Source organism: Indicator indicator, chromosome 1 (assembly GCF_027791375.1).
Source record: "Indicator indicator isolate 239-I01 chromosome 1, UM_Iind_1.1, whole genome shotgun sequence".
Classification (NCBI taxonomy): Eukaryota; Metazoa; Chordata; class Aves; order Piciformes; family Indicatoridae; genus Indicator; species Indicator indicator.
The window spans coordinates 3749276-3772715 of record NC_072010.1 but is presented as its reverse complement, the minus strand read 5'-3'; the positions used below and the strand labels follow the sequence as shown (position 1 = coordinate 3772715).

The 23440-nt window shown below is 48.5% G+C and overlaps 1 protein-coding gene across 1 annotated transcript in view; it reads left to right on the top strand.

Annotated features, from left to right (window-relative positions):
* GAB2 (GRB2 associated binding protein 2) overlaps positions 1-22757 on the top strand; it is a 50639-nt gene extending 27882 nt beyond the window's left edge. The window contains exons 2-9 of the mRNA XM_054387057.1: positions 6284-6524; positions 11318-11904; positions 12923-13020; positions 13747-14029; positions 15597-15687; positions 19143-19245; positions 20338-20463; positions 22614-22757. Of these exons, the coding sequence (XP_054243032.1) occupies positions 6284-6524; positions 11318-11904; positions 12923-13020; positions 13747-14029; positions 15597-15687; positions 19143-19245; positions 20338-20463; positions 22614-22757 (1673 nt within the window). The remainder of the gene's footprint in view (positions 1-6283; positions 6525-11317; positions 11905-12922; positions 13021-13746; positions 14030-15596; positions 15688-19142; positions 19246-20337; positions 20464-22613) is intronic.
* The last annotated feature ends 683 nt before the right edge of the window (positions 22758-23440 follow it).

The window sequence follows — 23440 nt, the reverse complement described above, 5'->3', positions numbered from 1 at the left end:
TCATCCTTGTGGTCCTTCTCTAGACATGTTCCAGAACCTCCAGATCTTTCTTGTAATAAGGAAAGGAGTCTTATTGTTCACAACTTGAAAGCCCAATGTTGCAGCAGGGTGAGCTGAAATGGCTTTGGGACCTCTGGCTCCTGATTCACCCTGCACATACCTTACCCTCACCAGGATTTCTCTCCACTTCAGGCCAATACAAGTGCACAAATGTCTTGACTTTTCCCTTTAGCATGTACAACTCATCAAATACTATTTTTCTGCCTCAATTTGCTTTCTTGCCTCCTTTTCTGCCCCCCAGCAGAACCTATCATCAATGCATGACCCAGACCCTTTTTTCTAGTGCAATAAAAACCCCTCTCACAACATAAAAACTACAGAGCAATCTCGTCAGTCCCCTTCTGCAGCCACAGGATTTATCTTCCCAGCCCTTGGAATCCCCTCCCAGCCCTGTGAAGCAATCCATCTCTCACCTGCTATTACAGAGTTCATCTCACAGACCTAATGGAGTTCCTGAGTCCTGAATTGGCTCCCACTAATGCTCTGGGCGGAGGGGTCTCCGCGAGAAGTGAGCTGGGAATTAATTGTGACAATCAATGCAGACGCCGATGGAGCAGCTTCCCCCAGGGAAGGGACATGATTTTAGCAGGCATTGCCTCCTGCTCCCCTTGGAGCCATGTTTCATGTGGTGGGAGTATCCATGGAGTAGTTCCTCCTGCTTTCAACGAGTGTGTCTTTTGTGCTGGGCTCCACGGTTTTCCCTGAAGCGAACTGATTTTTTGGGAGAACATTAGGAGCTCAGAATCACAGAATCACAGAATCAACCAGGTTGGAAAAGTCCTCCAAGATCATCAAGTCCAACCCATCACCCAACACCATCCAATCAACTAAACCATAACACTAAGTGCCTCACCCAGTCTTTTCTTGAACATCTCCAGGGACGCTGACCCCACCACCTTCCTGGGCAGCACATCCCAATGGCCAATCTCTCTTTCTGGGAAGAATTTCTTCCTCACACCCAGCCTAAACCTCCCCTGGCACAGCTTGAGACTGTGTCATCTCATTCTGTCACTGGCTGCCTGGGAGAAGAGGCCAACCTCCACCTGGCTACAACCTCCCTTCAGGTAGTTGTAGACAGCAATGAGGTCTCCCCTGAGCCTCCTCTTCTCCAGGCTAAACACCCCCAGCTCCCTCAGCCTCTCCTCACAGGGCTGTGCTCCAGACCCCTCACCAGCTTTGCTGCCCTTCTCTGGACACGTTCGAGCAACTCAACATCTTTCCTGAACTGAGGAGCCCAGAACTGGACACAGTACTCAAGGTGTGGCCTAACCAGTGCTGAGTACAGGGCAGAATGAATTCCTTAGTTCTTGAACAGTTCTTCAAAGTGTTTGAGTCATCCTGCAGGCTTTGATAAGTCAGCTTATGCTCTGGACCCCTCACCAGCTTTGTTGCCCTTCTCTGGACACGTTCCACCAACTCAACTCCTGGCATTGTGGGGTGACACACCAGAAGGTTGTGTTGTCGTTCAGCAAGACCTGGACAGAGGTTGGGCAGAGGGGAACCTCATGAAGTTCAACAAGGACAAGTGTAGAGTCCTGAACCTGGGCAAGAATAACCCCCCTGCACCAGTACAGGTTAGGAGTTGACCTTCTGGAAAGAAGCTCTGCAGAGAAGGACCTGGGAGTGCTGATGAACAACAAGTTCACAAAAAGCCAGCAATGTGCCCTCATGGCCAAGAAGGTCAATGGTCTCCTGGGGTGCATTAAGAAGAGTGTGATCAGCAGGTTGAGGGAGGTTCCCCTCCCCTAGTACTCTGCCCTAGTGAGGCCACATCTGGAGCATTGTATCCAGTTCTGGGCTCCCCAGAACTGGGAACAGTCCGACAGGGGACTGTAAAGATGCTGAAGGGACAGGAGCATCTCTCTGATGAGGAAAGGCTGAGAGACCTGGGGCTGTTTAGCCTGGAGAAGACTGAGATGGGATCTTCTCAATGCTTATCAATATCTAGAGGGCAAGTGTCAAGAGGATGTCACCACTCTTTCCAGTGGTGCCCAGTAACAGGGCATGGGGCAACAGGCACAAACTGAAACACAGGATATTCCACCTAATGGAAAAACATCTTCACTTTGAGGGTGACAGAGCCCAGGAACTGGCTGCCCAGAGAGGTTATGGAGACTGCTCTGGAGACTTTCAAAACCCATCTGGACACAATCCTGTGGAACCTGATTTAGGTGAACCTGCTTTAGCAGGGGCATTGGACTAGATGATCTGCAGAGGTCCCTTCCGACCCCTTGCATTCTGTGGGATTCACTGGGCTCCTCAAGCTGTCATGGTTTGGATTTACTGTGCCCTGAGGTGGTACTGGGGACTTTCTCCTCTGTGCAGTCCCACCTCTACCCTTAGGCTGTGTTGGCACAAACAGATTAATGTAATTTCTAAGAGCTGGATGTACTTTGGCTTGCCATGGCTTTTCCACACAATGGCAAGTGCAAAGCCTGCAGAGATACTGTTAGAGGACTGCTCAGGTCAGAGAGACCCCAAGCCAGAGCAGTTCACAGAGTTGGCCCCCCAGAGGTGATCTTCATGATGGGATGGGGACACAACACTAAGCTGCCATCTTCACACCACCCTTGGAAGAGTCATGTTCAAAGCCCAATGTCATGAGCAGTTCCTGACTGTGATTCAGGAGGTAGTAAGACTGGGGGGGATGTCTTTGAGAGACATTTTGGGTGCAGCTCCTCTGTTTTTGATAGTAACAGGAATATGGGGTCTATCACATTGGTTAACCTCAAAGTACCTGATTTGGGACTAGCACCTGGGATTCACAGAGCCCCCAGTACTCCTTTTCCAATGAGTATCAGTCTGCACTGCTACAGGGTAAGTAGCATCATAGAATCATTAAGGTTGCAAAAGACCTTTCAGATCATCAGGTCCAACTGTCAAACCAACTCTACCATGAGCACTAAATCATGTCCTGAAGTACCATGTCTACATGGTTTTATTGACACCTCCAGCATGGTGACTCCACCACGTCCCTGGGCAGCCTGTTGCAATGCTTGACCACTCTTGCAGTAGAGAATTTTTTCTTAATATCCAATCTAAACCTCTCTTGATGCCATTTCCTCTTGTCCTGTCACTTGTTACTTGAGAAAAGAGACCAAGCCCCACCTCATTCCACCTTCCTTTCAGATAGGTATAAATAGCAATGAGGTCTCCCTTCAGCCTCCTTTTCTCCAGACTATCACAGTATATCAGAGGTTGGAAGGGTCCTCAAGAGATCGTCAGGTCCAACCCCCCTGCCAGAGCAGGATCACTTAGGGTAGACTAAACAATCCCAGCTCCCTCAGCCACTCCTCATGAGACTTGTTTAATATTTAATATTTAATAAGCATGGGGCACTCTTCAGTCCAAAGACACCAAGACAGCCATTTAGTCCCATGAAAAGCACCCAGGGATCTTTAATGCCCATGCAAAGAAGACGGGAATCGGAATTTCAAGCTCTCATTCCCTGCCATTAATGTCAATGCTAAATATTGATCCTTTCTGTGTTTAGCACAAACCAAACAACAGAACCTAGCCACGCTCTTTGGCTTTTATTAATGCACTTCTTTTTCCCTGCATCTGGGTGAAGTTTGCAGTAATGCCAGGGAAAAAAAATGTAGCAGCAGTGAACGAGCAGCAGACAGATCGATTTTGTATCTTGACACGATTCAGGAGTCAGTGAAAAATCATCTCTTTGTCCCAGCCACAACAGCCATTTTGCAGAGGACTCATCCCCCTGCACTGTAACACATCCTGCCTGAACTTCTGGTAGGGTCTGGGATTTGAGGAAAAGAATGGGGAAAAAAATGTTGGAAATCTGTAAAATCCCTCTCAGAGCTGGGTTAGAGCAGTTTCCCTTATTGGTGTCTGAAGTGAAACTTTAAAAGCAGGTGGGCACCTAGGAGCAATCCTTATGGACATCATGTTGGGGGGAAACGTGGGAGTAATCCCTATGGACATCACATTTAGGGGGAAAACTGGGAGCAATCTATATGGACATCATGTTGGGGGGAAACCTGGGAGCAATCCCTACATGTATCATGTTGGGGGGAATCCTGGGAGCAATCCCTATGGATATCACATTTAGGGGGAAAACTGGGAGCAATCCCGACGGACATCATGTTGGGGGAAACCTGGGAGCAATCCCTATGGACATCATGTTGGGGGAAACCTGGGAGCAATCCCTATGGATATCATGTTGGGGGAAACCTGGGAGCAATCCCTATGAACATCAATGTGCCCTCGTGGCCAAGAGGGCCAACAGCATCATGGGATGCATTAAGAAAAGTGTGTCCAGCAGGTCTAGGGAGGTTCTGCTCCCCTTCTACTCTGCCCTGGTGAGACCACACCTGCAATACTGTGTCCAGTTTTGAGCTCCCCAGTTCAAGAGAGGCAGAAAACTGCTGGGGAGAGACCCACAAAGAGCTACAGGGATGACTGTGGGACTTGAACATCTCTCCTATGAAGAGAGACTGAGAGACCTGGGGCTGTTTAGTCTTGAGAAGAGAAGGCTGAGAGGGAATCTGGTCAACATCTATAAATATCTGAGGGGTGGGTTGTCAAGATGAAGGTGCCAGGCTCTTTTGGGTGGTGCCCAGTGATGGGACAAGGGACACCAGGTACAAGCTAGAACACAGAAGGTTCCACCTCAACAAGGAGACACTTCTTTATGGTGAGGGTGATGGAGCACTGGAACAGGTTGCCCAGAGAGTTTGTGGAGTCTCCTTCTCTGGAGACTTTCGAAACCCACCTGGATGCATTCCTGTGTGGCCTGCCCTAGGTAATCCTGCTTTGGCAGGGGGGGCTGAACTCAATGATCTCTGGAGGTCCCTTCCAACCTCTAACATTCTGTGATTGTGTGGTGCTGTGATTCTGTGATCACGCTGGGAGAAATGTGGGAGCAGTCCCTAAATCAGTGGTGACCAAAGAAATGGGTGGATTTATGCAGGGAAAGATCACAGAATCATAGAATCACCTGGTTGGAAAAGACCTTCAGATCATCAAGTCCAGCCATAGCCTAACATCTCCCTGTACACACCTGTTAGACCAAAGATGGTCTTTTTGTTCAAGTTTGTGGGCTTTTTACAATTTGTATCAGCTCCAAATGAATACAAGTCACAGTTATTATAAAGTATGACTTTGGTGAACCACAAGAAGTGGTTTTCACTTGACAGGAGTGCAGGCATGGCAGGGAGACCACACATGTAGACATGGCACTGCATGGCCATGCTGGTGTTAGGTTAGTGGTTGGACTCAAGGTCTTTTCCCACCAATTCTATGGTCTTCTGCAGCCAGAAGTGGATCAGCTTTCCCAAAATATCCTGCAGCTCGTGGGTTTTCTGGGGATTGGGGTTGGGTTTTTTGTAATGAGGGTTTACAGCTTGGCTGTAAAAATTAATCTCTGGTTCAGATTTGTTGACCGCACTGGGTGATTGTTCCTGACCTCTGGGTTATTCTCTGTTGAGATTAATTTCATATTTTAAAGTGTTATTTCTCCTTGAGCAAGGGGAGTGGAAGCTAGGAGTCACACCTCGGGTCTGCATCCCATTTTACAAGCAGAAAACAGCAGGAAATCTTTGGAGGTGACACAATTCATAGAGAATTAAGGAATGTGGGAATATTTTTCATCTCTGCTGTCATTATCTCCATCCATATTCCCACCTCATGCCTCAATTTACCCATCTGTAAAAGGATACTGGTGATGCCCTTACACAGGGATGTGGAGATAACTTAAATCTCAGCTTTAAAGCCATCTGCAAAAGGTCTCTAAGAAAGGACAGGAGCAGAAACTGTGGTGTGAAAGCTCTTCTCTTCCTTTTCCTTTTTAACCTGATTTTAACAACCAACCTATTTCCCCATGAACTGGGCTGACATCTCCCAGACACCCCCACAAGCCACTCAGCATGTGATAAAATATGATAAAATTGTAAAATGTGATCGAATATTTATTTCCCTATGTGGCAGCTATAGCTGATGTGCTGCAAGCAAAGGAGCACCACTTACAGACATAAGCAGACCCCACCAACCTCCATAAATCCAGAGCATTTAAGGAAGGAAAATCCTGGGAACAAGGAATTGTAAAGTCATAGACTCAAAGAACGGTTTGAGTTGGAAGGGACCTTAAAGGTCATCTAATTCCAACCCCACTGCCATGGGCATGGACACCTCCCACTAGACCAGGCTGCTCACATGTGGGGTCGCTGTGTCTGGCCACTCATGAGTGTGTTTTCTCCCTTCACAGACGCCCTGAGGAGCATGGCCTCCATGAACCACGCTCCGCGGTCCTCCCCAGCGGAGCTCAGCGGTGCCAGCCACCACCTGCTACGAGAGCGCAAGTCCTCAGCGCCGTCCCACTCCAGCCAGCCCACCCTCTTCACCTTTGACTCACCTTCCAGCCACCTTCAGAGCACCCTCTCTGCCAGTGCCCCTCAAGACTACCTTTTCCTTCACCAGTGTATGAGCAGAAAGTCAGAAAACGCAAGGTATTGTAGCCCACCTGGAAGCACACCCTGGGAACAGTTGAGGGAGGGCTGTGGGTGAGTGTGGTGGGTTGAAAATTCCCCCCCCAGTATTAAATTTGCCAGACCAGCTCAACTGGAAGCAAATGACAGCTGTATTTACAAGCAAAACTACAATGGAATGCAATGAATATGTACAAAATATAGAGGATTTACAATATTTACAGGTATTTACAATTAATAAACACCACAAGGACGCCCCTCAGCCAAAGATCAGGGGAAGCTAATAGCTTCTCCCTCCCCGCCCTCCCTTACCCCCTTTGTACACAAAAGGGACAAGAGAAAGGAGCAGAGAGAGATTTTGTTAGAATTAGCCAAAGCAATGCAGCCAAGGTCAAGCAGAAGAAAGTGAATCTCTCCCAGGGCAAAGAAACAAGAAGAGAGAGAAATTGTTTTGCACACTAAATCTAATGGTAGATACTTCTCCAATGGGATTGTTTAGAACTACCATTCTTTTCCCTTTTACACCCAATAGTGATTTATTTACATTTTATCACTTTCTGTTTGAGATCTGTAAAAAATGTCTGAAGGCATAGCCTAAAATTACCACAGTGAGTCACTCAACCCACCTTTGTCCTTGGAGGTCTGCAAAAGCCAGCCACAGAAAGTCCTGACTGATGGTCTCACCTCATTGCAGTTGAAGGAGGAGGTTACAATGGTGGGCTCCCAGCTTTCCTGGCTCTCTGGGATTGTATTAAACACTGGTTAAATGGCTGGGCCCAGAGGATGGTGGTCAGTGGCATAAAGTCTACTTGGAGGCTAGTCACTAGCAGTATCCCAGGGGTCAATACTGGGTCCAGTCGTGTTGAGCATCTTGATTAATGTTCTGGATGATGGAGCTGAGTGTACCCTCAGCCAGTTCGCTGGTGACACAAAGCTAGGAGGAGTGGCTGATGTCGAATCATAGAATGCATTGGGTTGGAAGGAGCCTTTGAAGGTCAGCTAGTCCAACCCCTCTGCACTAAGCAGGAACAGCTTTAACTAGATCAGTTTGCTGAACCCCATCAAGCCTGACCTTGAATGTCTCCAGGTGTGGGGCCTCCACCAACTCCCTAAATATATAGCAGAGGGTGATGCTGATACACCAGAGGGGGCTCAACAGGCTGGAGAAATGGGCCAGCAGCAACCTCATGAAGTTCATCATGGAGAATTCTAAAGTGTTGCACCTACAAGGGAACAACCCCAAGCACCAATATAGCTCTGGTGTCCACCTAGATGGAAAGCATCTTGGCAGAGGGGGTCCTGGTGGACAAGAATGGGTCCTTTCAACCACAAAAGCAAATGGTATTAGGCCAAGTATTGCCAGCAGGTCAAGGCAGGTGATCCTTACCTTCTGCTCAGCACTGGTGAAGCCACATCTTGGAGTGCCATGTTCACTTCCAGCTCCTTTGTAGGAGAGACATGGACAGCTTGGAGAGCAAAGGGCCACAAAGATGCTAAATGGACTGGAGCATGTCTCCTCTGAAGAAAGGTTGACATAACTGGGACTGTTCATCCTGAAGAAGAAGTTCAAGAGGATCTCATCAATGTATATAAATACCTACAGGGAGGGTGCAAAGCAGACAGAGTCAAGCTCCTATCAGTGGTGCTCAGTGTCAGAATAGAGGCCAAGAGCACAAAATGAAACACAGAAGGGTCCCCCTGGACATTAGGAAACTTCTCACTTTGAGGGTGACCACTGGCACAGGTTGCCTAGAGAGATTGTAGAGTGTCCATCCTTGGAGACATTCCAAAGCCATCTGGATGCAGTCCTGGGCAACCAGCTCTAGGTTGCCCTGCTTGAACAGGGGAGTTAGACCAGGTGACTCCTAGAGGTCACTTCCAACCTCAACCACTTTAACCAGAAAATTCACAACCATTCTGGTTCTGAGCAAGCAATGGTTCTCTGCCTCCAGACTCACATGGTTGCGTTAAACAGTGAGGAGTCTTTTTGACCTGAACAGTTTTGGCTCTCAGGAGCAGCAAGAAAGGAGGGAGGGGAGGGAGAGGTGATCAGAGCTCAGCTGGTGTGAGGTGAGAGCAGTGCCGGGCTGCAGCCACTGCTGGACTTTCCAGCTGCATCTGCCTTACCCTACCTGAAAAAAACAATAGAAGGCATCTCAGAAAAATTAATTTCAGATTAAGTTAATGGAACAGTGTTTTTAAAAAGGCTCTCTGATGATCCTGCTGTGGGGACAGAATCATGGATGGCTGAAGTTGGAAGGGACCTTAAAGATCATCTATTTCCAACCTCCCAGCCATAGGCAGGGACAACTCCCACTAGATCAGGTTGCTCAAAGCCTCATCCAGCCTGGTCTTAAACACTTCCAGGGATGAGGCATCCACAGCTTTTCTGGACAACCTGTCACAGTGTTCCTTTAGAACTTCTTCCTAATGTCCAGCCTAAATCTATCCTGTTCTGGATTCAAAACATTGCCCCTTGTCCTGTCACCATAGGCCTATATAAATAGTCCCTTCCCACCTTTCCTGAAGCCCCCTTAGGTACTGGAAGGCCTTCTCTTCTCCAGGCTGAACAGACCCTACTGCCTCCTGACCTAAAAGCCACCCTCTGAGAGCCTGAATGTCTGGAAACAAGAGGAGGAGGAGGGAGCAAGCACTGATACTTTGGTGGGCAGACACAAGCCAGCCAGCAGCAGCTTCTGCAGCTGGGCCAGAAATAATCATCCCAATCAATGCCCAGTGCACAGGGCCAGGCTGCAGCACTGCTGGGAATCCCTCCCCTTCCAGCTCCAGAGCTCTTACTTTATTCATCCATAAAATGAGGGTAATAGTAGCTAATTGGTGAGCAATGCTGACTAGTTAACCCATGAGATGCTGCAAGTCCTCAGCCGAAACGACCCTGCCAGAGCCCAAACAATCTCCTGGGTGGACTGAGCTCCACAGAGGGCAGGGATTCGTTTGTCATCTCGCAGCAGCATTCTGTGATTTGTTTTCTCCCCAAACACGCCCGAATTCTGAGCGCCATCTCCTGCTGGCTCCAGGAAACAGAGTCCCTCTTGTCTCTGTAGAGCATCAGCCAGCATCTCCCAGCACTTCCCATACAGCTGGCACTTCCCCAGTGATTTGCTGCAGCTGGAATCTCCCCTCATAGCCATTTCACGTTTTCCCAGCGTGGTGGTGGATACACAGCAGGACACTCTTCCACGGGGAGAGGTTTAAATGAGAGCATGGCTTAAATGAGGTTTAAATGAGAGACTGAGAGCATGGTCCCCAAAAGCCTGATCCACTCGTGATTCCATTTATACTTCTGTGAGCAAAAAGACACAGGCCAAGGCTACTTCTCACCCTCTCCTGGTGCATCTGCATTAGCTCTTCGTGGATGGGGAATCTTGTTCTAGAGCTTTGCTGCATTTTCTTCTTCCATGCTTCCATGCCTCCATACTTCCAACTTGAAGGAAGGCATTGTCATTATCTACATTTGACTCTACTGCATCTCACTCTCCTGTCCTAGTGCTTCCCCAGCAAAGCTCATGTTTCCCCAAGTCATGCAGGGTAAGGAGTTGCTTCATGGTGACAGAGGTTGAGCATGGAGGAGAGGAAAGTTCTACATGGCCACTTCAAGCATCCCCTGACTGGAGAAAATGTCATCTGCTGGAGTTATGGGTGCAGAAAGCCAAGCCTGTGGGGCTCATCCTCTTCTGCAACATTGGAGCATTGAAAGAGGAAGCAGTAGGAGGGATAAAACAGGAGATGAAACACCTTGGAGGGAATCTGCAGAGGAGCAGTGGCTAATGAGCAGTCATTAAAGGACAGAGCTCTCCCCATTGCTCACCCTCCATCCTGGCTGGCATCTTCAGGCATGACTGCAATACAAATCATGGAATCATTAGCAAGGCACAGACCTAACGACCATGCTGCCTTGCTCACCCTGAGGAACTCAAGGGCTTTTATAAACCCGAATTCAGCCATGAGGTTCATCCCTTCTCCTCTCAGGGTTGCAAACTCCAAATCCCAGCTGGGGGCTGTCCTTACCTCCCCAGAACTTGTCCTGCAAGAGGGCAAGGTGGTGGCATGTCTGCAGGCTTTGAAATAATCCCCATCAGGAAGTTTTCCAGTCCTTCTCAAGCACGCTTGCAAGGCAGAGGTGAGAGCAAGCTTCCCTCCTGCACTGCAGAGGGGCAGCCAACATGTGATTGATGATGATGATGATGATGATGATGATGATGATGATGATGATGATGATGATGATGATGATGTGGTGGCTCTTTGCAGCCATGTCTTGGGTTGCTCTCAGCTGCTGTGAAAATTGCCCATTCGGAACAATTTGTGTAGGAATTATTCCTGTCTGTAGCTCCACCATGGGTCAGGATACACATACCTCCTACCCCACGATGAGGTCATTTTGAAGGTGTTTCAGGGCAAAACGGATGGTGAGCACATTTGGAGGGGTCTAAGATGCTTCCATCAGCACAGGTTTGGGCATTATGAGTTGGAAAGGTGGGGGGGAGCAAAGTTTGGTGTGCCCTGGGACTGTCTCTCCCTCCATCTCAACCCTCTTTTCACAGGAATCACAGAATCAGAGACATTCAGGTTGGAAAAGACCCTCAGGATCACCAAGTCCAACCCAGAACCCTAAGCTACAAGGTTCACCCCTAAAACATATCCCCAAGCACCACATCCAAATGACCTTTAAACACATCCAGCGTTGGTGACTGAACCACTTCCCTGGGCAGCCCACTCTGATGCCTGACCACTCTTTCTGTCAAAATTTTTTTCCTAACATCCAGTCTAAACCTACCCTTCACCTTCCTCTTCAGGAGCGCCAGCTTCTCCCAGGCCACGAGGTCTGCCTTCTTCATGCGGAGCGACTCGGCGGTGCAGAAGCTCTCACAGGGCAATGGGCACTGTGTGAACGGGGTTGCTGGGCAGCTCCACGGCTTTTACAGCCTGCCGAAACCCAGCCGCCACAACTCGGAGTTCAGGGACAGTGCCTACGACCTGCCGCGCGCCTTCGGTTCCTACAGCCACCCCAAGTCCAGCCTCACCAGCTCCGAAACGGATAATGAGGAGGTCTACACCTACAAGACTCCCAACAACACCCTGTGTAAGGAGTTTGGGGAGCTCTCCACAGACTCCTACGACGTCCCCGCCACCCCGCACTCCATCTACCAGATCCCCAGGACATTTACACTGGACAAGAACCACAATGCTCTGGCTGTGGCTGCCAGCGACTCACCGACTGCACCACCCCCGCGGCCCCCAAAGCCTGGGCAGACGGAGCCGCGGTGGGGCAGCCCACCCCAGAGACCCCAGCCTGGTGAAAGCTTAGGGCTGGGCCCCATGGCAGCCACCATTCCCCGGAGAAACACACTGCCGGCAGTGGAGAACAGCAGGCTGCACCGAGGTGAATATGGGAATGGGGAGCAGGGAGAGTCTTTGTCCTACCTACAGCCTCTGATGGGGTGGTACTGTTGGGTTGTGGTAGGACTGTGGTAGCTGTTGGCATCAACCAGAAGGTTGAACACAAAGAAGGTCTCCCTGGTGAGGATATGACCCTGCTTTCTGTATGCAGTGGGCATGGAGAGGCATCTTCAGGTCTCTATCCACCCATGCTGCTCAGCTGGCTCTTGGCTGTGTTGTGCCTTCAGCCAAATCCCCAAACCTACTGTGAAGCTCTTCACCAGAGCTTGCTTTTATTTCAATTCATCACCAGGGTTATCAGAGCTCACTTCATCCTGGAGCTACCTTGGTCTTACACATCAGACAGGGACATAATTTTTTACGTCTCCAAGACCAACTGTGCCAAGTGCAGCAGATCTGTCCTTCCCATTGGCCATGGATGGGCCATGAATAAACTCAACCTTTGGAAATCTTGTGCCTAGGATGAAATAGTTGCAAAGCAACTTGAAAGACGTGGTTGGAGAGAAAACATCAGGTAGATGATGCACACAGCCCCCTGAAATGCTTCTTCTGTCTTCTCCTACCTAAATATCAATATTTAGGCTGGGATCAGACCCATGTTCAGCAGCAGATAGACCAGTCTAAGAGTTTAGCACCTCGTTCTCACCCTATCCTCCCCTTACTTGGAGGGTGCCAGGCCTTGCATCTGTCAAGTGAGCTGTAACAACTCTCCCTTAACCCAATTTTGTCACCATGATCTACTTTATCTGATGTCTTCCTCCTGGGATTTTGCAGCACCTTGACAGAACCAGGTTAACTCCATGTGGCACTCGCGCTTGTGTTGACACATCAGAGAGATGCATGACAGAGAGTCTGTGACAGGTTAAAACCCATGTCTTCCCACCAACATCTCAACCATCAAGAGTAGATACCACCTTCCCAGCACCTGGATTTTGTTTTCAGGGCCCCCTTTTGCTAGCAGCTGCAGAGGGACAAGTTGTGCATTTGTGGTTGTGTTGCAGCTTCTTCTTGCGAGACGTACGAATACCCCCAGCATGGAGGAGGCAGCAGCGCTGTGCAGTCAGTCGAGTCCATGAACGATGGGTACAACTCCTACCTGGTGAGTTGGCCTTGGTCTTGGCAATATTTGCACCTTATAGATTCAGAGACAAGTCAGGTCCAGTTCCAGGTGGGACCTCACTGCCCAGTCATGCAGAGCTAAGTTAAGAAATTAAAAGTTCTATTACTGGTTTTCATTAAAAACTTGGTGTCCTCCAAGGGTGGAGATGGAGGGGCAACCACCTAACCCAGCACCACAAGCAGAGCTTTGATTTGGTCCATCCATACAGTGTGTGGGCCTGGAGCTTTGACTCAAAAAAAGTGCCCAGTAGTTTGATTTCTCCAAAGCCTGGGATGCTGCTGAGCTGAATTTTGACACGATGCCAGAACGGCCTCTTTTGTGCACTTTCTGAGATTTCCTGAACTGGAAATGACATTAAGGTAGCCTTTCATAACGCATTTTAGTCAAGGCTAGAGCCCAGCAAAAAAATGGCTTTCCAAGTTGAGCATGCTTCTGCAGGTCATTCAAATCATGAGAAGAAGCTCAAGTCCAGGCAGTTAAGACTTTTCCCTGAATTCAGGGTGTTACAATGTCTTGGACACAGTGGAGGTAGGCCCTCTTAGTGCAAACTGATGGCCACGGAGGGGATAGACATCCCTTCCCTCTGTGCTGAGATTTTAGATCTGGTCCCACCTTAGGTGTGTGTGATGAGATGAAGAGATTTACAGCGGGATGGGGTTGAGCAATGTCTGATGCTCACAGCACATTCTTCTGCTTGTCCCCCAGCAAGCCAAGGCAGTGGTCGCCCGCTCCCACAGCACCGACTCTGAGGACAACTACGTCCCCATGAACCCTGGTTCCTCCCCCCTGATCCACACTGAGAAAGCCAACGACAATGCCCAAAATCTCTACATCCCTATGAGCCCTGGGCCGCATCACTTTGACCTGGTGGGGCTGTCCTCAGCTACTCTCCCTGTGCACAAAGGAGGAGCCATGGCACAGTGCCACAGACGGCTGAGTGAAATCCAGCCCCCACCAGTCAACCGCAACCTCAAACCTGACCGGAAAGGTAAGAACGGTTGCTCGTGGACAAATCTTTCCAGGAATCCTCCCATTCTGGTAGTACTTCGGACTACGTTTGTCATCTCATGACAATGTACATCTCATGAACACTAAAGAGAGTCCAGTATGGGGTGTGTCTCACTGCTGCCAGTAGTCACAGGATCACAGGATGTTAGGGGTTGGAAGGGACCTCTAGAGGTCATCAAGTCCAACCCCCCCTGCCAGAGCAGGACCACAGAATCTAGCACAGGTCACACAAGAAAAAATCCAGATGGGTCTTGAAAATCTCCAGAGAAGGAGACTCCACAACCTCTCTGGGGAGCCTGTTCCAGTGCTCTGTGACCCTCACAGTGAAGAAGTTCCTCCTCCTGTTGAGGTGGAAGCTCCTGCGCTGTAATTTATATCCATTACCCCTTGTCCTATAATTGGGTGCAACAGAGAAGAGCCTGTCCCCTCCTTCTTGACCCCCAGCCCTCAGATATTTATTAAATTTATTAAATCCCCTCTCAGTCTTCTCTTCTCCAGACTAAACAGCCCCAGGTCTCTCAGCCTCTCCTCCTCAGGCAGTGTCACAGTCCCTTAATCACCCTGGTAGCCCCACTTTGGACTCTCAAGTAGATCCCTGTCCCTCTTGAACTGGGGAGCCCAAAACTGGGTAAAATATTCCAGGTGAGGTCTCACTAGAGCAGAGTAGAGGGGGAGGAGGACCTCCCTGGATCTGCTGGACACACTCCTCTTAATGCACCCTGGTTAGACCTTCCTCTCTCAGGAGGACTATGGTGCAAACAGAGCTTTCGTGGTGCTTGAACAGCCCATCTCAAAGCCTTCCTGAACTTCATAGGAAATACATGTCACAGGCAGGATCTCATCCCCCTTACCTTCACTTCTCTCTATGCTCCACTCCAAAATCTCCATGTTGTATCCAGATGACCCTGATTTCTCCTACTGTTTCCTACTGGACAAATATAGACAGCTTTTCCTTTAGGGCTTTGCCTGCATTCTCCAAATCTCTCCCCAGACCATCATTTGGAAGGTCACCAAAGAGATGCTGAACCCTGCTGATCACTAGGACATCAGCACCTAAGCCCATCAACATGCTCAGGGAGGGCTGAAGCTGGAGCACAGCAGTTTTGCCTTCCACCTAATGAACTACCCATCATGATAAGAGCTTTCATGTTACCTTGCCAAATTTCTTTCCCATTCTTTGTGGGGAAATTCCCTGGCTGGAGGTAGCTTAGGACTGGCAAAGACTGGTCCCCAGCTAATGGGTGATCACAACTCCTTAATGAATGGGTTAATCATACTCTCCATTCCCTGGGATGTACATACCTCTTTTGGGGCCACCCATCCACTGTGAGCCAGAGGGAAGATTTGCTGGGTTTCCCAAGTCCTGGCATAAATGAGTGCAGGGATTTTGGTTGAGGGGGTTTTTCATCAGCAAGGAGGACTGGGAAGCGAGCTGATTAACAGAATGGGAACAAAACAACAGTTTGTTGGGGACCCTGTCATGCCAGTCAGGGATGCTGAATTGTAGGAATGTGCTGCCTCTGAATAAAGGCTTTTCTCCTTCCCAGCAAAGCCATCGCCGCTGGACCTGAGGAACAACACTGTCATCGATGAGCTTCCCTTCAAATCACCAGTCACAAAATCCTGGTCCAGGCCAACGTGAGTAATGGTTGGAGTATGAATTCCTGCTCTGCACTGACAGCAGGCCTCTGGTCTTGCACTCACTAGTGTCTATATGCAGCCCTGCTGCCACCTCTGCCATGGGTTAAACATCTCTGGCTGAGTGTAAGGAGATGTTGGCTGCCTTTCTGCTGCTGTTCACTGCAGAGGTCTAGGCTGGATATTAGGAGAAAGTTCTTCACAGAGAGAGAGATTGCCCATTGGAATGGGCTGCCCAGGGAGATAGTGGAGTCACTGTCTCTGGAGATATTCAAGACAAGACTGGCTGAGGCACTTGGTGTCATGGTCTAGTTGATTGGATAGGGCTGGGTGATAGGTTGGACTGGATGATATTGGAGGTCTCTTCCAACCTGGTTGATTCTATGGTTCTATGATTCTAGCCCACCATTTTGCTTTGTTGAAGAGGCACATTTCTTGTGGGCCACCTTGAATCAAACTAGAAGAGAGCCCAGACCCTGGAATGCAGACCCAAATCTCCTCAAAAGCTGGATGATGCCTTCTGCCCTCATTGTGCTCTTTGTCAAGTTTAGAAGCAGGAGTTGCAGAGGTGGGTCATGCCATGCAAACATCTGCATTGGGATGAAAATGCACCTTACCCAACACCCTACCCCATCAGGGACCAACAGGAGCTATCTGAGAAAAGAGTAGTTTACAGAGTAATTCTTTCTCAAAATACACCATGGCAACTGGGGGCTCAGGGATTTCCTTGGTCATATTATGGCCAGACTTGGAATCATATCATAGATCATAAAATCATAGAATGGGTTTGGATTAGAAGGCACCCTTAAAGGTCATTTAGTCCAATTCCCTTGCAGTAAGCAGGGACATATTTGACTCAATCAGGTTGCTCAGAGCCCTGAAATGTTTCCAGGGATGGGACTTCTACCACCTCTCTGGACAACCCAAGCCACTTTCATTGTAAAAACTTCCTTCCTAGTCTAAATCTCCCTCTTCTATCTTAAAACTGTCACCCCTTGTCCTATCAAAGCAGGTCTTGCTAAAAAGATTGTCCCCATCCTGCTTTTAGGTCCCCCCTGTAAGTACTGAAAGACCACAATAAGGTCACAGAATCACAGAAACACAGAATCACAGAATTAACCAGGTTGGAGATCATCATAACCTCAGAGATCATCAAGTCCAATCTATCACCCAACACCATCTAATCAACTAAACTATGGCATAAGTTCCTCATCAAGTCTTATTTTAAACACTTCCAGGGACAGTGACTCTACCACCCCCTGGGGTCTCCCTAGAGCCTTCTCTTCTCAAGGCTGAACAACCCCAACTCTCTCAGCCTGTCCTCACAGCAGAGGTGTTCCAGCCCTCAAATCATTTTTGTGGCCTCCTTTGGACCTGCTCCAACAGGTCCATGTCTTTCCTCTGCTGTGGACTCCAGATGGGTTAGTTGCTGTCAAAACAGAGGAGTTTTTCTCTTGGACCCCTTACTAGCTTAGTCAAGTGTTTTAAGAGACAGAGTCATATTCCCCACATTAGAGGTGCTGGTAGGGAAATAAATTCATATAGATGCAAGATCTGAAAGCCCAGCATGTGGCTGAGCAGCTAATTAAGATCTCTTGAAGACATTTCCTATTTCTGGAATCTGACTACTCCTGAAGAGATGTCTCTGTACAAGACATGTGGCCCACCACAACTCCTGACCCAGCCAAGCCACCCCAACACAGCCATTCTGTGGGCACAGGACATGGTTTCACATCCAATTCTACCCCCCAAAAGACCCCACTATAGTCTCAAAGCACAGGGTGACACTGGCAGGGTCTGCCTGAGCTGTGTTTTGATTGCCTTGAAAGCAAAACCTAGCCTGAAGGAAGCCTGCAAAACGAAACCAAAGCACTTCAGAGCAAAGTCTGCCAGCCAAAAATAACAGGATTCACACAATTCCCATTCTGCTGCTAATTCGTGGTCTGATGCTATCCAATGAAAGGCAGAAGCAAAGCTTGGCTGCTGTGACTCCTCTAATAAATTGGATTGTGTGGAGACTGACTGCAGGGCATGAGGGCTGTGTGCTGAAATCACTGCACCAGGCAACAGCAAGCAGGGTTTGACTGACGTGATGTCCAGCCCTGGAGAAGCTAATGGATTTTTCCCTTATCACCTAATCATATGACCCAGCCTTTACTGCAGGGCTTTTTAATAGCTTTTTAAGATGCAAGCTTTCATGCCAGAGGCTGATTGCATTATGTGTTATTCTGTAGAATTAGATTTGGCCAACTGGAAGCAAGGGGATGCCTCAGAGGTTTTGTTTTCCAGCAAAACATTTGAATAGAGCCCTGCACAGAAAACAAATCCTGGAGCTGCAGTGAGGTTGGAGGTGAGAAGCTCCACCAAGTCTGGCACTGTGTGCTCCAGAGTTAAATACTTCCTGTGAGATAAAAGAATTAGAATCATAGAATCATTTAGATTGGAAAAGACTTTTTCAGAGGGCTGGAGCACTTTTGTGGAAACAGACTGAGAGAGTTGGGGCTGTTCAGTCTGGAGAAGAGAAGACTCCAAGGAGACCTTATTGTGGCCTTCCAGCAACTGAAGGGGGCCTACAAAAAAGCTGGAGAGGGACTTTTTAGGGTGTCAGGTAGTGATAGGACTAGGAGGAATGGAAAACAAAATGGAAATGGGTAGATTCAGGTTGGATGTTAGGAAGAAGTTTTTCACCATGACGGTGGTGAGACACTGGAACAGGTTGCCCAGGGAGGTGGTGGAAGCCTCATCCCTGGAGGTGTTTGCAGCCAGGCTGAATGAGGCTCTGGCCAGCCTGATGTAGTGTGAGGTGTCCCTGCCCATGGCAGGGGGGTTGGAACTTGATGATCCTTGAGGTCCCTTCCAACCCTGACAATTCTATGATTCTATGATCGTGAAGTCCAACCATTAACCCTACTCTACCAAGTCCACCACTAAGCCATATCTCCAAGCACCATATTTACATGGCTTTTAAACACATCCAGAAATAGTCACTCAGCCACTTCCCTGGGCAGCCTGTTCCAATGCCTGATAACCCTGTCAGTGAAAAAATGATTCCTAATGTTCATCCTAAACCTCCCCTGGTGCAGCTTGAATCCATTCCCTCTTGTGCTATCACTATTTTAGCCGAGAGAAGAAGCCAACAGTACCTCACAACAACCCCCCTTCAGGTCATGGAGCCTGGTAGCTGATAGCAAGAGAGTTACGGGTACATAGCAAGGAAGGTGTTATCAAAATGTCCTAGAAAGGCAAAAATGAGAAGACTCAGACAGTGATTTCTGAACCACAGCAAGGTCAGGTTAGCAGAACCTGAACGCCACCTCCTCTCCTTGGTGCTCAGTGTCCAGATCTGAACATGGGTATGATTAGAGGCACCACATGCTGCCTTCTCCCATGCCTCCTTGGCAATGGACAAGCAGCACCTGCAACCATCACGAACACTCTGACCCTTGTCCTTGCAGCCAGACCTTCAACGCCGGCTCTCTGCAGTACTGTCGCCCTGTCTCCTCCCAGAGCATCACCAGCACTGACTCAGGAGACAGCGAGGAGAACTACGTGGCGATGGTAAGGGCCTCACAGCTAAGATATATGGTCCTGGCAGGACGTATACATTCCCCAGCCCTGCAAACACATTCCTAGCTCCTGACATGGAAGTGCTGAGATAGCTCCGAGATGAATGGGGTGCACACCCTGCCGCACATCCCCACATGCGTGCACGAAGCAGTGATGCCTCCCATCGGGGTTTTAGCTGTATGTGAGAGCAGGGACATCTATTGCCTGCCTTGCCAGGATGTAAGAGGGGATAAAAATGTCTCTGGGATGTCACAGTCTCTTTTCCTAATTCAAATTGCTTTTTTTTTGCATGGTTTTTATTCCCCCTCAACAGCTGCTGACATCATGTTTGTGTGAAGGGCAGGGGCTATCGGAGCAGCAGCAGGGAGTGGCACTGCTCACAGGGAGGGGATTTTGGGTCTCTTTGCAAAACTGATGACTTGAAGCATATTTTTCAGGCTGTGTAATTAAAGGGGTAGAGGAAATCTGTGCTCTGTGTAACGTGGCTGTGATTAGTGAAGATCCCAGAGCTGGTCTGGCCTTGCTGAGGTGTGGTTCCTTGGAAATGCTAAAGCCCTTTGCTGATGTCAGGCTTCTGAATAAAAACAGCACAAAGGCAGCAAAACTGGTCCAAAAGATAAAAACAAGAAGATTAGCTTGAAAAAGTCATTAGCACAATATATAATCATTGTCATTATAACCATAGAACTGTTTGGGTTGGAAGAGACCTTAAAGATCACCAAGTTCCAACCCCCCTGCCATGGACAGGGACACTTCCCACTAGAATGGGCTGCTCAAGGCTTCATCCAACCTGGCCTTGAACAATTCCAGGGAGGAGGCATCCACAGCTTCCCAGGGTGTTCTATAATATGATGTATAGATGAAACATAATGTCTATATAAAGTATATAGATCTAGATATATATTCCCTCATTACTTCTGCACACCCTGGTCCCAGAGTGAGCAGATGCCCAAACTGCAACCTCTTTTAAAAGTACCACTGGCATCCTGTTGCCAGAATTGTGTTAATTCCTTTTTTTTTTTTTTCTTTTTGCTTCTTCCCATTTTAATCCTCATTATCTCTCCTGTCTTTTCCCTGCATTAGCAAAACCCCATTTCTGCTTCTCCTGTTCCTAGTGGCACCAACAGCCCAGCACCTAAAAAGAGTTCGGGGAGTGTGGATTATCTGGCCCTGGATTTCCAGCCAAGCTCACCAGGGCCACACAGAAAGGTATGGGACAGGCTTTGACAAACTCCTGGTTAAAAGTGATGCATATTCAAAGGGGGTTTATGCACACAGGCAGCAGCATGGTCCAAAGCCCTGGGCAGGGTTGTTGAATGGTCACTTCACAGGCATGATTTTTCCTGCAGATCTGCTGCTAAGTTTATTTCTAGGTCAAACTCAGTTTCTGTTGCATGTCTGCAGCCTTGTTGGAAGTGTCACCAGAAGCATGGATGTGCAGAGATGCTGCCAAGATCAGAAATTCCACTGGAGATTGTAAATTGTGTGCTGGAACAGGAATTCTGCTAGAGATTTGTATATTCTAAAGCTTTCAGGAGGTATCCCAAGATGTATCAGAATTTTTTTTTTCTTCCTTCAGAGCAATAGGTCCTCCAAAGCCAGATTTGGGGGTTCCACCTGTGATGCTTTCAGGAGCTCATTTATAAAATGCTGGGCACTTGTCCCCTGCCAGTCAGGTACTTTTAAATGGTGCTATTCAGGCAGGAAAAGTACAAACTGCTTTCAAAAAGTGAAACTGATGTTTAAAATCTGGATTATTTTGAGCTGACCAAGACATTGCCCAGTAAGAATGAGCTGTGGGGTGAGGATGGATTGGGAATGGGATGCCTGTGTCAAGTGTTCTGTGGAAAGGTGGAAGGGGAAGCTCCTAAAGACCCAGATGTTGGTGACTTTTCTCCAGGCTCATACACAGGGGAAACAAAGTGAATCACAGGCAAATCAGGCAAGGGAGGACCTCAGGGCATCCCCACATCAAGATCTCTCCTGAAGTAACAGATGAGGCTTTAAAAGTCTCATGTTGATGGAGATTTCACAAGCTCCCCAACAAGAATCAGAAAATTGTTAAGCTTGGAAAAGACATTTCAGATCATCAAGTCCAACCTTCTCCCCAACACCTCCACATGTCCCAGGGCCACATACCAAGATGAAGAAGACACCCAGGAGTGACAGAGTGGACTGGGGTGGGGACCAAAGGCAGGTCCTTCTGAGCAAACTGGTAGGGAGAAGGAAAGCCTGGCTCAAGAAAACAGCACCTGAGCAAGGGGACAGTGAAGGACAAGGCATCATATAAACCTTTTGGGAACCACCTGTAAGTTGACCTCAACTTTCTCAAATACCACATTTTTTGCTAGGCAAAGCAACCCACTGGTTAAGGTCCTTTTATTATTTGACAGCTGTCACTTGATTGTTTCTTCCTGCCCAACAATATTTCCATAGGTATCACCCATTTAAATTGTGCTCCAAGATGGGAAGGTGAGTTTAGACCATCAAAAAACATCATCTGGCTCCACTTGCAAGCAGCTAAGGGTCCTCTGAAACCCTTGTAGAGAATGTTCTGGGACTTGAGAAATGATGGAAAAAAGTTTTCTTCTTCCTCAACAGGTTTCCTGGATGAACTTGCAAACATGTATGCTGGCTTGGGGATGAGAATAATCTAGTGTCCTAGGTGTGTAGGGTCACCACAGCTAAGAGGGATGGAGCTGGGGGAACTTGTGTGTATCTATAAGAATTCTTTACAAGAAAATGAGCAAGATAGAATGGTGAATTTCAAGTATCAACATTTAGATAACACAACTGCAACCAAACCTTCCTGTCCCAAGAGTTGTTGGGACAGTAGAGACCTAGATGGTCACAGAATCACAGGATGTTAGGGGTTGGAAGGGACCTCTGGAGATCATCAAGTCCAACCCCCCTGCCAGAGCACAGGGCCATAGAATCTAGCGCAGGTCACACAAGAACAAATTCAGATGGGTCTTGAAAGTCTCCAGAGAAGGAGACTCCACAACCTCTCTGGGGAGCCTGTCCCAGTGCTCTGTGACCCTGACAGTGAAGAAGTTCCTCCTAATGTGAGGTGGAAGCTCCTGTGCTGTAGCTTATATCCACTGCCCCTCGTCCTACCAGAGGATACACTGAGATAGTATTTCTACACTCTCTCTGCACCCCAGTCTCATGCAAGTAAGATGCAAAGCAGATTGAAATCTCTCATCCAAGGCCCTTTGGGAGGATGGAGGGAGGGTGAGAAGTCTGTAACATAGCAGGGAAGGTGCTGTTAGACTTTCAGCACCCACAGTGCTGCTGCAGGAAGGAGCAAGAGGAGCTGATGAGTGAGCAGGCAGTGACCAGGTTTCTGCTCCCCACAGCCCTCCACCTCCTCGGTCGCCTCGGATGAGAAGGTTGATTACGTGCAGGTGGACAAGGAGAAGACGCAGGCGCTGCAGAGCACCATGCAGGAGTGGACTGACGTGCGGCAGTCCTCGGAGCCCACCAAGAGCACAAAGCAGTAACGCCTGGAGTGGGCAGAGGAACAGGCAAAGGTCCTGGTGGGTTTCCCCCCACCAGGCTGCCAGCTCCAGCTGGGCTGGGTTTCTAAGACTTGTCTGTGGAGGGGAGGGGGGTCTTCATTATGTTTTTTAATTTCAAGACAACAAAAGAAACTTACTTTCAGGGGAAGACTTGGCAGATACTGTTTGCCAGTGATAAAGACCAACTACGTTCAGTGGCTAGGTTTGGGCTTTAGCTGCTGGATGCACTATCCAGGAACTTTGACTTAGCAATACCAGGTTTCACCCTACACACCTTTTGCTTACAGCTATTAAAGCCACCTTGTATGTGCTGACGCTGTATCATCTCTCCCACATCATCTTCCATACCATACCTCTGTGCAGGTTTGCAGCATCTCTCATAGGACATCGTTCCCCAGCTCCTTATGGTGGCCCTCTTCTTTGCTTCCCCTCTGTCCCAAAACTGAGCAAGAACTATTCCTTTTGCAATCACTTTCATTGTCCCATCTCTTGTAAATAATATGTTGGAAACCTCTGAGGGCTATTGTCCTCCTGGTGAGACAGCCCCTGTGTTTTTGGTTGTTAACCTTCAGAAGCTTGAAGAGCATCCAGATGGTCCCACTGAGCTGACTTAGAAGCCCAGGACTTGCTCCATCACACACACACAGATACCTGCCAGCACATGC